The 15,675-nt window shown below is 40.3% G+C and overlaps 1 protein-coding gene across 2 annotated transcripts; it reads left to right on the top strand.

The window, feature by feature from the left end:
- The first annotated feature begins 3,034 nt into the window (after nt 1-3,034).
- ap1m1 (adaptor related protein complex 1 subunit mu 1) lies at nt 3,035-15,139 on the top strand. Of its 2 annotated transcripts, none has more exons than XM_070918533.1 (12): nt 3,035-3,180; nt 4,065-4,221; nt 4,341-4,408; nt 4,540-4,670; nt 5,070-5,244; nt 5,466-5,592; nt 5,894-6,036; nt 8,130-8,201; nt 8,523-8,681; nt 8,962-9,087; nt 13,824-13,899; nt 14,304-15,139. In XM_070918533.1, the coding sequence occupies exons 1-12, from the start codon at nt 3,139-3,141 to the stop codon at nt 14,324-14,326; spliced, it is 1,299 nt and encodes a 432-aa protein (XP_070774634.1). In that variant the 5' UTR covers nt 3,035-3,138; the 3' UTR covers nt 14,327-15,139. The 2 variants fall into 2 exon arrangements, with proteins under 2 accessions (XP_070774634.1, XP_070774635.1); XM_070918534.1 differs by having other exon boundaries at nt 5,070-5,217.
- The last annotated feature ends 536 nt before the right edge of the window (nt 15,140-15,675 follow it).

Here is a 15,675-nt window from a genome sequence, read left to right on the forward strand (position 1 = left end):
TGGACAGTTCGTATGACAAGCTGTAAGCAACAATTTTACACAAAGAAAACATATTTATTATAGTAATCTGGACACTAAAAGGACACAATAATGAACATAATATTCCAAAAGTTTGCTGTGGCAACACCTGCACATCTGACTTATCAAGTATGTAACACCTATGTGATGCACTGACTCATAGTGTACTCAAACAAGCCCATTTGGCAACAAAAGTAAACACGTCAGCCCTGTTCAGCTCTGAGGCTTCTGTACAAACACGTCCATTAACTATGCAACCACATCCGGTGATGCCCAACTACAGCCACACACACAATCACTGAAAGAGTCTCAGGAACCAAACCTTCCACAAACACTGTGTACAGTGTATGGAAGTGGCTGAGGGAAGTGGCACTGTTATATTTGGCTCTGTAACTGAGTCCAGTTGTATCTATGACTTCTGACAATGTCTAGACTCCATCTTACCAGCCAGGGGATCAGAGATGTGTCACTTTGATGAGGCACAGTTGTCTTGCACAAGCCCGGCGCTAAAAGGTTGTTCATGCCAAAAAGTGGGTGGTGTTCCTGGAGAAAGAAAACTCGGATGGTTGTTTGTTTTCACTCTGAAAACACCTTGTTTTTCTGTCCCTGCTTCAGTTACCTCTATATTTAACTTTAGCAAATGTCAGTGCAGAACTTTCACACTGTGTTTCTCCCAGAACTACCCGGCTGTTCGCTCACACATCACATGTTCTTTTGTATATCTGGTATCTTTCACCACTTCACATCCCGGCCTCTGTTCGCAATACACAGAGGTGAAAAGTACCAGCTGCTTGGGTTAGTGCACTTGAGCAGGCTTTTAGACCTGAGTTATTTTAATGGTAAGCCTGTACTACCTCAATAATTACTCCAGTAGCTTTGTGTATTATAATACACTGACACATTAATAAGTTGTGTATTTTTAGATCAGCACTTCTTCTCCTTATGTTTCAGGAGACTTTTCATCACTGATGAAGTCAGTATTTGTTTCTTGGCTGCCATTTAAGGTTTGCACATCAGCATTTATAGTCGGTGAGATGATCAAGTTCATTAAAGTTCAGTGTAAAGTTAGAACAGGGGTCACATCAGCAGCACTTTTGACAGTGAAGATTTTCACAATGAAAATCTGAGTGTCAATCATTACAATGGTAATACATAATGAGTGGCTGATTATGTAAGATTCACGCCCCCAGGGCAGATGAGAAAGGATATGAAAGCCTGCTAACTAGCTACACTATATATATATACTAAATATATTTATTGCTTTTCATCTTTTTCCACAATGAATAAGGACACAAAAAACAAAACAAAACATACACACACACACACACACACACACACACACACACACACACACACACACAGATCAATCATTAATCAACAACAAAACCCCATTATGTATATAGTGCATTAGTTCATCATTCTGTCATTCACAAACTACCTGTCTTCATCAGAAGGTACAGAGATGGTTGGGTAACTTGGTTTCCAGATAGTGCATAAAACGCCCCCATGTTACAAGGAATGTCTGCTGGTGGTATTTAGCAGAAGTCAGTTTTGTCATGACAGGAGGACTAACATTGGTGGCAATAATACAAATTGAAGAGCAATTAAATAACATTTCTTAATAATGTCTTGAGTTTTAATAATTAAGTTACTTCATAATTTAATTACATAAGTCCATATTTGTTTTTGCCCCACATTATATTCCATATATTACAACCATAGAGTGCAAGCTGACTCAAGGAGTGACATATTTTAGAAATGGATTATTCTGAAAGAATAAATAAAAACACAAATATCACTCGGCTGATCTTCAGTGGCTTTACTCATACTCATGTTAACTGACAAGTGAAGAATGCTGCCCAGCCCTCAGCTTATATATCCACGTGCCTTTAAAACTCAAAATGGAAATGCTCAAAATTAAATGTGGGGTGTCTGATAAAAATGCAACATAAATGCATACATATAAAATAACACATTTAAATAAGTGGGCAATTACATTTTAATATCCTATGTGCCACACATACACCAGAACATTAGGAGGTTGCATTGCAATATGAAACAGCTGACCTAAAAACTCTAGTGCAGATCAAACATTCATCCAGTAGGGGGAGCTACAAAACCAAAACAAGGTTGATGACAGAAAGCTGCAGGTTACTGTAACACAACTCATAAACCATGGAAGCTTTTAGGACTGATTGAATTTTCTGAAGAGCATGTGTGCATGAAAGAAATGCAAACCCGTCTTGGTCACATTGAATCCATTTCTGACCTGTGCATTGCATTCCAAAACTGTCAGAATGAAAGAGCATTGGATTTGCCATGCAGATCATCCACTCTTCTAAATTCATTATCTAACAAAATTTTACTTTACTAGCTTTATTAAAAAAGATTGAATGAGGACAGATTAAAAGACAATAATATTGTTTATCTCAGTAGCAACATAAATAATGTGAAACTTAATATGAACATTTAGATTAGTCCATCAAGAATCTCATTCCATGTCAACAGATATGGCATGACACCAAAACATGGGAACTAGTGAGAAGCGGGGCTGTTGTCATGACAACAGGTGACATGTTGCATCCATCCAATTAGCCATACAGCACTAGTGGAAGTACTGTAAGGCAGCAAGCTGAACAACACAGTGAATATATGATGATATTTCATACCATTCAGCGTATGGATACATATATGTAATTTATTATTTCAGGTCAAGAAAGTGCTTCAGGGCACATGGTGGCTATACATTACTTTAACATTGAATGATTGAACCTGGTGCACGGTCAAAAAGACAATACTCCAACACTTTTTTTGTCTGATGCTATGCCTACACAGCAAAGTATCAGCCATTTACCACATCCACTCACAAAGAATCTAATCTACCTATTCAATCAATTTCTGTGGGGAAACACACGTCTGTCGTACTACATCCTCCCATTCCATAGGGGGCGCTCGTTAGATGCATGGACAGTGTGGTAAAAAGGGAAGGGTTGCTTTCCTCTTTTCGGTATTATGAATGAAAGTCTTTTCTTTGATTTGAGCCCTGAACTTGCTATTAACAAACATTATCAACAAGGTGCTGATAACGAGCTGAACTAAGCTCGTATAAATTAGTTCAAGATGTCTGCGAGCGCGGTGTATGTCTTGGATTTAAAAGGAAAGGTAAGATAACTTGACTGCTGCTGCATTGCTAAGCTAACGTTAGCCTCGCTAACACATTCTTCACTGACAGATTATGATGTGGCTCAATCAGCAGCAGGGTAGCTAATGTATCGGCATGGCTTCATATCATAGACTGTGGTTCGTATGCTGTGTCAAGGTTTTGGCTTGTGATTTAAATTAGTTCGTTGCACCTAAACAAGGAGGTCGGTTTACCTATGATGGGTAAAACTGAAAAATACTAGGCCACGTAACCGAAACTAACGACAGATACGCTGGCCAACAAGCAGGTGACCAGCTGTTAGCAGCAGGCAATGCAAAGATGTTGCCAAAACTCCCTTCACAATTCCCCATTCACGCTTCCTTTCTTCTATGCAAGTCATCACATACATTGTAATATATACCTACAACCTATTTTAATCCGTGAGCATCTTCTGATAAATCCGGCGTAAAAAATTATTAATCGAGATGTACTAAATTCAAGAAGCATCCAGTTTAATCTTTGTTTGTTACTACCGCCCGTAGAGATTAAGTAATGCGCGCATCATAGACGAGGCAGCTGCTTGTTTGCCGAATTGAAGAGTGGACTATAAACCGTTTCAAGTCATGTTGTAATGGTTTTTGTCGTTACTCAGGATTTGTACACAAAATACATCTCATGATGGATGTTTTAATGATTAAAGAAAGGATAGATGAATGAACACGTGAAAATAAAATTGATTTTGGTTATATTGGTGACTTTACCCCTTGGTAACTGACGGCCATCATTTTAATGACAATTTCATCACTGTATAACCATGATAGTCCTCAGTTTTTCTGCTCTACCAGCAGTACTGCAGCTGTTGCTAACATCAATATTGATATTGAACACTATCTGTTCTTTTCAGGTCCTGGTGTGCCGTAATTACCGGGGAGATGTGGACATGTCAGAGATTGAGCACTTCATGACACTTCTGATGGACAAAGAGGAGGAGGGGACGCTCTCTCCAATCCTGGCCCATGGAGGAGTCCGTTTCATGTGGATCAAACACAATAACCTCTACTGTATCCTTACTGTTCACTGCATGGTATTTGTACCCAAGCAACTTGTCAACATCTGGTATTCTATTTTTTTGTGCTGTTTGGATTTTAAACCCTAAAATTCTTGACACACATCGCATCAGTGGTTGCAACATCCAAGAAAAATGCTAGCGTCTCGCTTGTCTTCTCCTTCTTGTACAAAATCGTCCAGGTAGGATTGACTGCTTTTGCCTTCTTTTGTCTACAGTAGATTTAGATAATAAACAACACTGACAAAGCCATATGCTCTATATTTACAGTGACGGTCAAACAGGATTATAAAACAGCATTTGTGTTCTTCAGGTTTTTTCAGAGTACTTCAAAGAATTGGAGGAAGAGAGCATTCGAGATAACTTCGTCATCATATACGAGCTGATGGATGAGCTGATGGACTTTGGCTATCCTCAGACCACAGACAGCAAGATTCTGCAAGAGTGAGTGCCCTCTTAGCCGCAGTCTCACCACGTTTAAGTTTTTGTGCATTGATTGTTATGTAGCCGTTAAATAGGGTTTTACAGATTGCTTTTTACTAGTTTTGTGGTATTGTCCTGTCATTTCTATATATCTGCAAGTCAAAAGGAGCTTACTGTCCTCTCAATAAACTACGGCAAATGACTTTTGAACTTACAGGACTGTGGTTGATGCAGACACGTAGCAAGCTAACTCTGGATTTCCCCTAGTGTTCTGAGTTCAGCAATAAGTCAGACAATCCTCCGTTAGAAACCGTGAGAGTCTGTGTCATTCTTTGATGCTTTCTGGGAACTCCACCACCGCAGACAGTTGATTTCCCCTTTTCTCTGTTTTGCCTCAGTGTTTACATTTTTGTCTCGCAGATACATAACCCAGGAGGGGCACAAGCTAGACACTGGCGCCCCGCGACCCCCCGCCACGGTCACCAATGCCGTCTCCTGGAGGTCAGAGGGCATCAAGTACAGGAAGAATGAGGTCTTCCTGGACGTCATTGAGTCAGTCAACCTCCTGGTAGGAACTCCTTGTTTTAGAAGTGCTGTGTTGCTTAAGGAATGCCAGTCACAGTGTTTGTAAACTTCCTCTCTGTGTGCGTCACAACGTTAGCTAGTTGATCTTGCTGTATTTTCTGTAATTTCTTTAAGTGGCTAACGCTTTCTTTGCATAATTTTCCCCTCGGGTATCATAAAGTATTTCTGATTCTGATTGATGGGTTTCTCTGTCCCCCTGTGACCCACTGACATTTGTAATCCATTTTCCAGGTTAGTGCCAATGGTAATGTTTTACGCAGTGAGATCGTTGGCTCCATCAAGATGCGAGTCTTCCTGTCTGGGATGCCTGAGTTGCGGCTGGGTCTTAACGACAAGGTTCTGTTTGAAAACACTGGACGTGAGTTCTCTCTCATAACAGACTTCAGACATATTGTGTTAACAAATATTTTGCGCTGGGAAGTTTTGATGATTATAAATTACCCATTCAAATATACAAGAGTGACAATCAAATTATTGTTATTGGCACTCATTGTATTGTGTTGTCATACACCATATCCTCATGCTAATCTGAAAAGCCTTAAAAGTTATTTGCAAATGCAATTTAACCTAGGCCTGATTTACACCAGTCCATGCAATGCAGGAACACTCTTCTTGTATTTTTCACCTTTTAAAATGATCTAATTTGTTTCTTCATGTAGGAGGGAAGAGTAAATCAGTAGAGCTAGAAGATGTCAAGTTTCACCAGTGCGTCCGTCTGTCTCGCTTCGAGAACGACCGCACCATCTCCTTCATTCCTCCCGATGGAGAGTTTGAGCTCATGTCCTACCGCCTCAACACTCATGTGAGTACTGTGGATCAGACACCTTCCAGCACAGGGTCTGGTGGTTCGATAGACTGACCCCTAACAAGCGGAAGGGTGTGAAATAAACACCCGTCGAGCACCAGATCCCACCACACTAGTTGGCCATTTTCTGAGATCATACCAGTTCCTTGATTTCTTATAGCCTTTTTTAAAATGTGCATGTTCTCAAATGTTGTCCTTACAGGCCACTATATCAACCAATGAATCAGCTATAGGAAATGCAGGCAGCTAATGTTTTTGGAATCAAAAATCAGAGTGCAGTTCCCCAGTCAAGCTTGTAACATGAACCTTGTTCACTACTTTAAATTGAATGAGGTTGTGCCAGTAATGGCTAAGACGGCTCCAAATAAATAATATAAATCTGGCAGGGACAGAATGGGAATAAAACATAAGAAGAACAAAAATTTTATATTGCTTTGTCAATAACAGTGTTACAAAATGCTTTACAATAAATAATGGCCCTGGACTCTTGACTCAGAACAGCAATTAACACAAATATTGTTACAACATGGAAAGATCCCTATACAGGTAGCCATAGTGGTTGTTCCAGGGTGCTGCTTTCTGTGTTTACTTGCGGTCAGACTTAGAGACATTTGAAAAAATCTATGTAAAAAATATTTGGAAAGCTGTAGGAGGTTCATGCAGCTTGCCCCGCTATATGTTGTTTTGAGTCTCTACAACATCAATTCAATATTGCGTTAAATTAACTGTGGTAACATCAGGCGAATCATGATGATACACTACAGTATATAGTATAACTATGATCATGACTCGTGGATTTGTGGTATTCCATGTTCCATGTTTTTCCTCCTGACTAGCCCAATATGTAAAGCAGCCCACCAGAATAGTTTCCATCTGGCTTCTGGTTAATATTTACAAATCTGTAAATCCTAGAGATTGCCCCCCTTTTTTTAAGGCTTATATTGAGCAAAGATGTTTACAAAAACGTTTTTGGAAGGCACAGTCGGTACGCTAGGTAAATATTTACGCACAAAACTCCTAACCTGGAAAAAACGAAAGAAAGAGATGGGGTCTGGGCCAAACCAGCCTTTGCTCAAATACGGTCAAGTTGCTTCATCAACCAGGTCACAAGCACTTCAAATACCAAAAGCGTAGTCATGAAAGGAAGTGAGGCGTAATGTAGAAGGCTATAGGAAAGCACTTCAGTTTAAGAAAGTTTAAAGTGGCCTCAAATTGTAAGTGTTTCACAATAGGGTTGCCAGTAAGCTTGTGTGAAGGGAAGTAGTACAGAGGAGCAGACGTCTTTCCAGTTGTAGCTACTAGCAACCGGCACAAACTAATTTGAAGTTGGCTACCCAAGAAGCAACTTGTCACGTGACTGTCCACATTTAAACATTTGAACATGTAGTGTGTGTTTGTATATAGAAAATAAATAACTTCACTTGAAACTTCAAGAGTTGCACATTTCTTTAATATTTTCATATTCCAAAAGAACAAACTATCGTACTTGTCATACCTCCTCCTTAATTTGTGGGTGAGTTGAGCAAAACAAAAATCTCAACTATAGTAGCACAATAACAACAAAAAAAGCAGGTTATTTCATTTATACCATACCAACCTAGCAAGTGAGCCAAATTGTGGACATAAAAATGAATAGGTGACTTTTTCAACTGTAAAATGTCCCACCCAATATTTATCTTGATCACATTTTGTGAAACTCCCTGATATCTATATCAGTATTGGTCAGGCTATATACTGTACATATATTTTAGGTCTATGCACTAAGAAACAAGTTGCATAATTAGAGATCTGCAGATTGTGTTTTTCCCTACATTTCCTCTACAACATTGAGAGCACATGACACTGATTCTACACAATGCAAATTTGAGTATATGACTGTGTGTTGTTTTTGTTGGTAGAAGTGGAAACCCCGCAAATTTCTGTCCTTTTCTTAAATGTCTTATGTTGGTCCATGTTGTAGTAATATCTGCTGTCCACTAGGTGGTGACCGTGTCATGTGTTATTTAAACTGACATGTATGTTGCCTGTGATAGAGTCCGTTGAAAAGGAACGTGATAGTGGGTAAAAAATGTGCATTGTTTATATCTTAGGTGAAGCCCTTGATCTGGATTGAATCTGTTATTGAGAAGCACTCCCACAGTCGGATCGAGTACATGATCAAGGTAGGTGACTTTTTCAGTTGGTGCACCAGTTGCCGTGTCGATTATAGCTGCATTGTTTTTGTTGTTAACCCTGGGTCCGGTAGTTATTCGTAAAGAAACATATGATTTGGCTGTAATGCAGTTGAGACTGGATCAAGGTACGTTAACCATCATAGCAAAGTACCAGTATGTTGTAATGATTTTCAAGGACTTTGTGTCTCTTGTTTTCATGCGTGAGAAACCCTATTTAATGCTTCATTAAAACTGTCATTAAGCCGTGGTTTAACCCCCTATTTAGGCGGGACATCGTGTTAAACTTGACCTGCTTGTTTCTCGTCTCAGGCAAAGAGTCAGTTCAAAAGGCGTTCCACAGCCAACAACGTGGAGATCCACATTCCTGTGCCAACGGACGCCGACTCACCCAAATTCAAGACCACAGTGGGTAGCGTGAAGTGGGTGCCTGAGAACAGCGAGATTGTCTGGTCTATCAAGTCCTTCCCTGTGAGTAGAAATCATGACTCATGATCATACATTAAAAAAAATGTTTGTGTAATCTTATGTTTGGGTTTTTAAGTCATGCCTTAAGGTGTTGGGTTGTAATTTACTGTGTTTTTAATATCTCTTGTCATGGAGAAAATGTTAGTTTCTGCATTTGTCCAGTAGTTAACATTTATGTTTTTTGACGGTAGAATGTCGAGTTGTCCCTTTTTTAGGGTTTAACATATGAGGTTTCCAGAGTTTTGGTTTTGTATGATAGAGTTTGTGTTGTGACTTGTCACAGGGTGGAAAGGAGTACTTGATGCGAGCCCACTTCGGTCTTCCGAGTGTAGAGGCTGAAGACAAGGAGGGGAAGCCACCAATCAGTGTCAAGTTTGAGATCCCATACTTCACCACCTCTGGCATCCAGGTGCGCCCCGCACACGTGCTCACATGACCTCTGTCAAACAGTGTTGGCAAATAATTCCACGAGTAATTTGTTTAACCTAATTGCCGCAGCACATGTGTAGAGGTAAAATTAAGATGAAACTTAATTCCCCACAAAGAGATTACATTAGGAAAATTTACAAAATCTGTTTACACTCGGTCAAAGTGTGTTTATCATTCCTATATAGTAAACCATATGGGACCAGATTGGTTATCTTCCAGTGCGCATGAATGCATAGTCCAAATATTTTGTGGATCTCTTTTGTTTCCCTGTCATCCCGGATTTAGAATTTATGGCACGTAGCGTGTCTCACATGTACTCACTCTCTCTCCAGAGCAGGAATTTAAACAATTCATGTTGGTCCTGTTTTTGGCCAGAGGGGGCAGTAAGGAAGCACTGTTAAACTGTGAGACTCCTTTTCGTGGTAGAGAAAACTTCCACTGTTGAACAAACCAGAAAACAACTGCTCATCAGCTTGGACTTGGCCCTCTGCCTTTATGTTAATCACAGTGATAGAAAATGTCATTGTTAGTTACAGGTAAGTAGATTCATTGGAGTTTGATTGTGTTTCCCATGAAACTGAGAGAGAAGCTAATGTTTTTCCTTCATGTTTGAATGAAAACTCTTGCTCTTGCTGACCACAGACTTGCACAGATGTGCTGCACTTACTGTATAATCACAGTTGTCCTGTGATTATATGTGTAGCACCACAGTAACACAAAATTAAGTTTTCCCATGTCTTGATGTGAGGAAGCAATGGCAACTTGACAAACTCCATTTGAAAAGATCGTATTATTGCCCCGAAAAGAAAAAAAACAGTACAGGTACTTTTACATAATTACACCTCAGTTTTACATTAACCAGACCTCATTTGACACTTTATTATCTAAAGCAAGAGCTGTTAAACTGAAATGTTCTCAAGTGATGTTTAAACCATAAGTTGTAAAATACTGGTGCCTTTATTTGAATGCTAGTTTTTCTAGGAACATAGGACAAGTTATCAGTGCCACTGCTTCAATATAATATTACCCAAGCACTGGTATATAGTTAAGTGTGTGTGTGTTTGTGCAGGCAGATCCCTTGAACAGCCAAGCTTGGTTATTAAACGTTAATGAACAGGGTAAGCATTCATATTGTGTATAAGCTATTTCGAAACTTACTCTAATAACAACCAGCGTATTTTTAACAGTAAGCTCTTTGATCAACTTTGTTCTTCTCAACTGATGGATGTCTGAATCTCTCCTTCTAACACTCTAATTACTTCTTAACTTTTAATACTGCTTTTTGTGTAACATTAAAAGAGCGAAGAGGTCATATTTTCCAGCTTCTCCACATTTCCTATGATATTCAATAAAACGTTATTAAGTTGTATGGACATTATGCAGCCCACTCGGAAACGAGCTCAAACCCAAGCTAATTGAAATATATAGTACTTTTAATTGGGGCGGTTTTGGCAGTGTAAGAATGCTTGTCATTTTCCAAGGTAATTTGGCAGCTGAAAGAAATAATCTCCTTTTCCTTCCTTCCTGTCAAATCTTTGCCAACCCGTAAATGAACAGATGCTGGAATAAAAGTGCATTAAGTCATAGTGCAGCGACAAAGGTGTGGAGTTGCATCCATGAGATAAAGCCTTTCTGTTTCCTTTACTTTAAAAGCTAAAATCCCTTTTTTTTTTTTAAATGTTAAATAACTGTTAATGTTGTTTCTAAAACACAGATTTTTTTTCTCAACTGACCACAGTTTTTTTAGACCCATTGAGGTATTTATGTACATCATTCTGTTCAGTAAAAAACTGAATGAAACTCATAGTCGGCCAAATGTCAATCGCGATTTTTCTACCGTTAGTTTGTAACTTCCTGGAAGGAAGCCACCTGAGAAGGTCTGATTCTGAAAACCGCAGTGCACCCTGGGGACTTTTTTCGTTTTCTCACCTAACATACTTCCACTGAATGCGAGAGATTGCTCAGTCAGGTTGCATCATGTACAACAATCTTTTTTTCCAGAAGATGTAGTGAAATGTAGTGAAAAAGTAGTTGAGACGACCATTTAGGATCTACAAGCATCAACCTAAAATATCAGAATTTGTACTTTAGTTGTGGCAGTTAAACTAGTTCCCAAGTTGTTTCAAAGCTTCAAAACTTTTTGCTCAGTGTTTACAGTCACACTGTGGTGCACCCACCGTCTCAGAGGTGACGTATTGAGAGCCATAATCCCATCGAACTCTTGTGTCAGGCCAGTAACCTTTCCCTTTTTACAGGGCCACAGCAGACTGGGTCTCAGGCTCTAATGCAGCCAGTGACACCACTCTCTACGTGTGAGAAGAGGGTGTGAAGTTTAATTAAACGCATGTAAATATCAAAGCATGAGAAAGTTCCTCTTAACTCTGCCACTAAGTGTAGGGGAGAGTGCATGTGAAGTGTGTTTGATGCACGTAACTGCACCTTATAAATTTAACTAGAAATGGAGTAATCCCACACTTTGGCCGAGTGGCAGTGAGAGCAGAACTGTAGTTACATTTCCAAATCTCTCGTCTTTTAGGTGATGTTGAGGTACCCCAAACGTAATCGGTAGATACTTTTTGGGCCATAGCTTTTACCGAAAGCCTGATAAATCCAGACCACACATGTAGTCTGTACTTACCAAACGAGATACAACAAACATCCTCCTTTCCCCTTCTCATCTTACAAGCCATAATGATATTTTGCGGAGGATGGCTTTTGATGCCGTTTTGCTGACTGCGTACCCACGGTCAGGCCGACTACATGTTTGGCTGCTGGGTTCATGGAGAAGTGCTGTGCCGGCAAACTTGGTGATCCTGCGTCTGTGTGTTTGTCGTCATGTGTCTGGTGGCCACGGCGCTCTCTCTCTCTGACCTCACTGTGTAGTGGAAGGTAATAACAAGGCGGCCACTACCGAGGCCTTACCAGAGGCCCGCCGCCACTCGACCCACAAATTCCTGCCCTGTCTGTCCTGCTTTTCGGCTGGGAACCGGCATAATGGAGACATGGCACGGCGGCATCTCCCAGAGAGGGGTCGTGTCAGCCTTAAAATGGCCGCGCTCTCGTCCCTGCTAGACTTTCTTTTTAACAGAAAGGTTTGGGTGAAGGTTGTTACTGCAAAAGCACACTGAAGCATGAAAGATGTGTCTGTAATTATTTTGTAGCGTACGGCGACAGATACCACAAGATGAAATGGCATACTGCAGAGAAGTAAGTTCTCTGTGTCACTGTGGTTGAATTGTGATGTATAAGATGAAATACCACTTCATTTATTTGATTGATAATTTCTAACTGTAAATCTCACTAACATGGACAGATTGTTACAGTGACATAAGTTTTAATAGTGTTTTTTTTTTCCTCCACCTGACTAGAAAGAAATATGCGCAATCATGCTCAGTGATGGTCAGGATGGCTGGGTATTTTTAGAGTGTTTTTCTCGAAATTCAGCTCTGTGGTAACACTGGTCTGATGAAATATCGGTTAATGGCTTGTGAAAGTTGTATCTTGATTATGCTGATGTGCATATTTTTTCCCCCCCTGGCCTCAAAAAACAGTATGTTACAGTTATGTAAATTCACTTTGTGTGTCCCTTGAAAGCTGCTCTGTATCTGCTTCCCCCTTCTCAGAGTGACTCATACTACTGCTTCCTCATCAGCAACACTACTCTCACTACAACCTGCAGCTCGCTAAGAGCTTAAAGGAGTACTTCACTGAAAAATCTTATCTATTGAGTATTGAATATGTACTGCCTGTAGGCTTGAAAGGTGGCTATTATCAGAAACAATTGCTGTGTCCCAATTGCATACTACAGTACATAATTGTCTACACTATATGCTACATGCTACAAGATAACAGTATACTTTTTATCATGTCATTATTCGCAAAGTCAACATACCAATACAATATGTATGTTGTCAGATGTAAATTAAAACTGCTAATTATATTTTTAGTCAATCTCACCACCAACCGAAATGTATTTGAATGATTTGCAGCTGTGAGGTCCGCCTCCATGTCCTTTGTGCATTGCTTTGTGGGAGAATAGTGTATATCAACAGTACACTCAAGAATTGAGAAAAGAAAAGTGTTTATTTTAGTGTGCACACTGACAATCTTTTCCAGTTTTACAAACATAACATACTCAAAACCTGCTAAGAATTCATATGTAGTAGGAAAGTGGGCCATTGAGTGCTTGTTTGGAGGTTCTGGGCTCAAACCCCTTGGCTCTGGCCTTTTTTATGGGTACTGTTTGCATTTTCTCCTTGTGTCTGTGTGGGTTTCCTTTGGGTGCTCCAACTCAATTCAGTACTTCCCACAGTTCAAAGACATGCAGGTTACAGTCAGTGAATTGTCGGCCTCTAAATTTCCCATAGGTGGGAATGAATTTATATTTTGGTTTGACTTGGCAACCTGTCCAGGGTGTATCCTGGCTCTCTCCCAGTGCATGCTGGGATGGGCTCCAGCCGCATCATGACCCTGCACAGGATAAATTTAGACTATGGATGGAAAATGTTTAGGATTAGGTAGCTTTACCCTAAAAAATGTAACTTGATATCAACAAATGATATTTGGCTCATGTGGCATGTGTTGTTTGTTACAGTGGAACACAGCAACATTACATTACTTTACTCTCTGCAATGATGTGCAAACCTAAACATTGTTCAGCAATTGTTAGCAAACTCTTTTATTTGTCATGTTCATACCAGTGTTTTCCCTTGACAGGTGCGTTACCTGAAGATCATTGAGAAGAGTGGCTATCAGGCCCTGCCGTGGGTGCGCTACATCACCCAAAATGGAGGTATGTTGAGAGTTCAGTAATACTTGTACAGAGTGCCCATATGTGCAGTTATTAGGCAACAGTTGGGCAATGCAGTGCAATGTGGTGGGAACCAACCTTGAACTGATGCAGTTCTATGAAAAGGGGATACACTGTAGAACATGAGGCAATGTGGCAACGTCCTGCGAAATGTGAGAAAGTGAACTTTTTCTTTTTTGAGCTTCCCTGATCTTCATACTAAGATTACCAAGGTTGCACATGTTGGTCTTTTTGCTAATGTTGCCACTAATTGCCAAACATCCTCATCTCATTTCCTTTGTATTCCATTCATTCTGGGTGGATAGCATCAGCTGCCTCCGCTTGATTTCTCTCTGATTCCCTTTTTTTTCGTCCATTTGATTAAGTCTTGTCCATTTCCTCCTTAGATTACCAGCTCCGGACCCAGTAGGCAGCGCCTCAGCCGGCAGTAGGCAGGTGGAAATCAGAGGGGGCGGAGTCGAGCCGTTAATGTGCTATCAATGGCAGGTGTCAGTCATGAGACCTCACGTTTTTTTGTTTGTTTTTTTATTTGTTGAAGTTATATTAATTTCTGATCAATGCAAGTGTTAGATGGAGCCTTCAGTTAGGCAAGGTTACAAAAAAAAAGAAGTAATTATGTTTTACTACTGTGTGGCTCAAATTGTGAGCGAGGCCAAGGAAAGCAGGAGTCATGTTTACATCCAACCTACACAGTGCAGAGATGTACACAATCTATCCCAATGGGTCAAGTGGTCTAAAAGAATATGTTACAATTCTCATTGAAGTTACTGTAATCACCTCCACACAGGTTAATAACACACTCTGCGGTCAGTCTGATATATTTTATATGAAGCTGCTTTGTTCTGCCACAATTCCTATTTGTTGATTATCTGTATATATTTGTTACATGTTAATGAACTTCAATTCAGTGTTATTTGTTAGATAACTGTAAATTAAAAAGCAAACTTCTCTCTTTCTTTGTATTATCACCTCCCTGTGACGCCATTGATACATGCCAGAGCGATGCCTTCCTGCATGGCTGTTGTGCTTTTTATTCGTCAGTTTGACTTTTTTTGACATTCGGCTTTGCAGAAAACATGAAATGCGGTCAATTTAAGTTGCACGGTAAAAAAAAAGAATACCAGTTGAAAATCCCTCTTTTCCACCCCGACACCTGTTTCCCCTTTTCCCCGTCTGTAATCACATTATTTTAAATCATTAAATGTCTATTTAGAGAAAACTGTTCCACCGTCTCCTTGCGTCATTTCATGCGCAGCGTCACTGCAGTCATCACAGTGGGCTGTCATAGTGTCATCTGCAGGCACCTGTCCCACAGACCGATGAGGAATGCTGAATAGAGGGGAAAACTCTGCAGAGAGAGACAGAGGAGGGGGTTTCCTGTATCAGGCTTGTGGTTGTAGCAAACCCTGGATGGTTCTTTCCACCCCGTCCTGGAGGTCTTTTCAAACAGTGCGACTCTTAATATCCAGGGCTCGTGATATCATAGGCAATTGAGTGCCAGCACTCCGTAAACATGCAGGAGAGCTGGGAAGGATGTGACTCAAGCTGTGGTCAACGCTCGCAGAGAAACGTTGGATGGACCAGCACAGAGTAGCTATTGTTCATGCCAAGCCAGACTGCAGTGGTCCTGCATGAGGTCATTCCTTAAGTTTGTCTTGTAAGGGGACTGTGATACTTTTAATTCATGTGAGTCACTCAAAGCAGGTGCTGAAGGTTGAGTCCATGTCACCATAACCTGAAATGCCAGATTTGTTCTTA

Source organism: Enoplosus armatus, chromosome 14 (genome assembly GCF_043641665.1).
Source record: "Enoplosus armatus isolate fEnoArm2 chromosome 14, fEnoArm2.hap1, whole genome shotgun sequence".
NCBI classification, from domain to species: Eukaryota; Metazoa; Chordata; class Actinopteri; order Centrarchiformes; family Enoplosidae; genus Enoplosus; species Enoplosus armatus.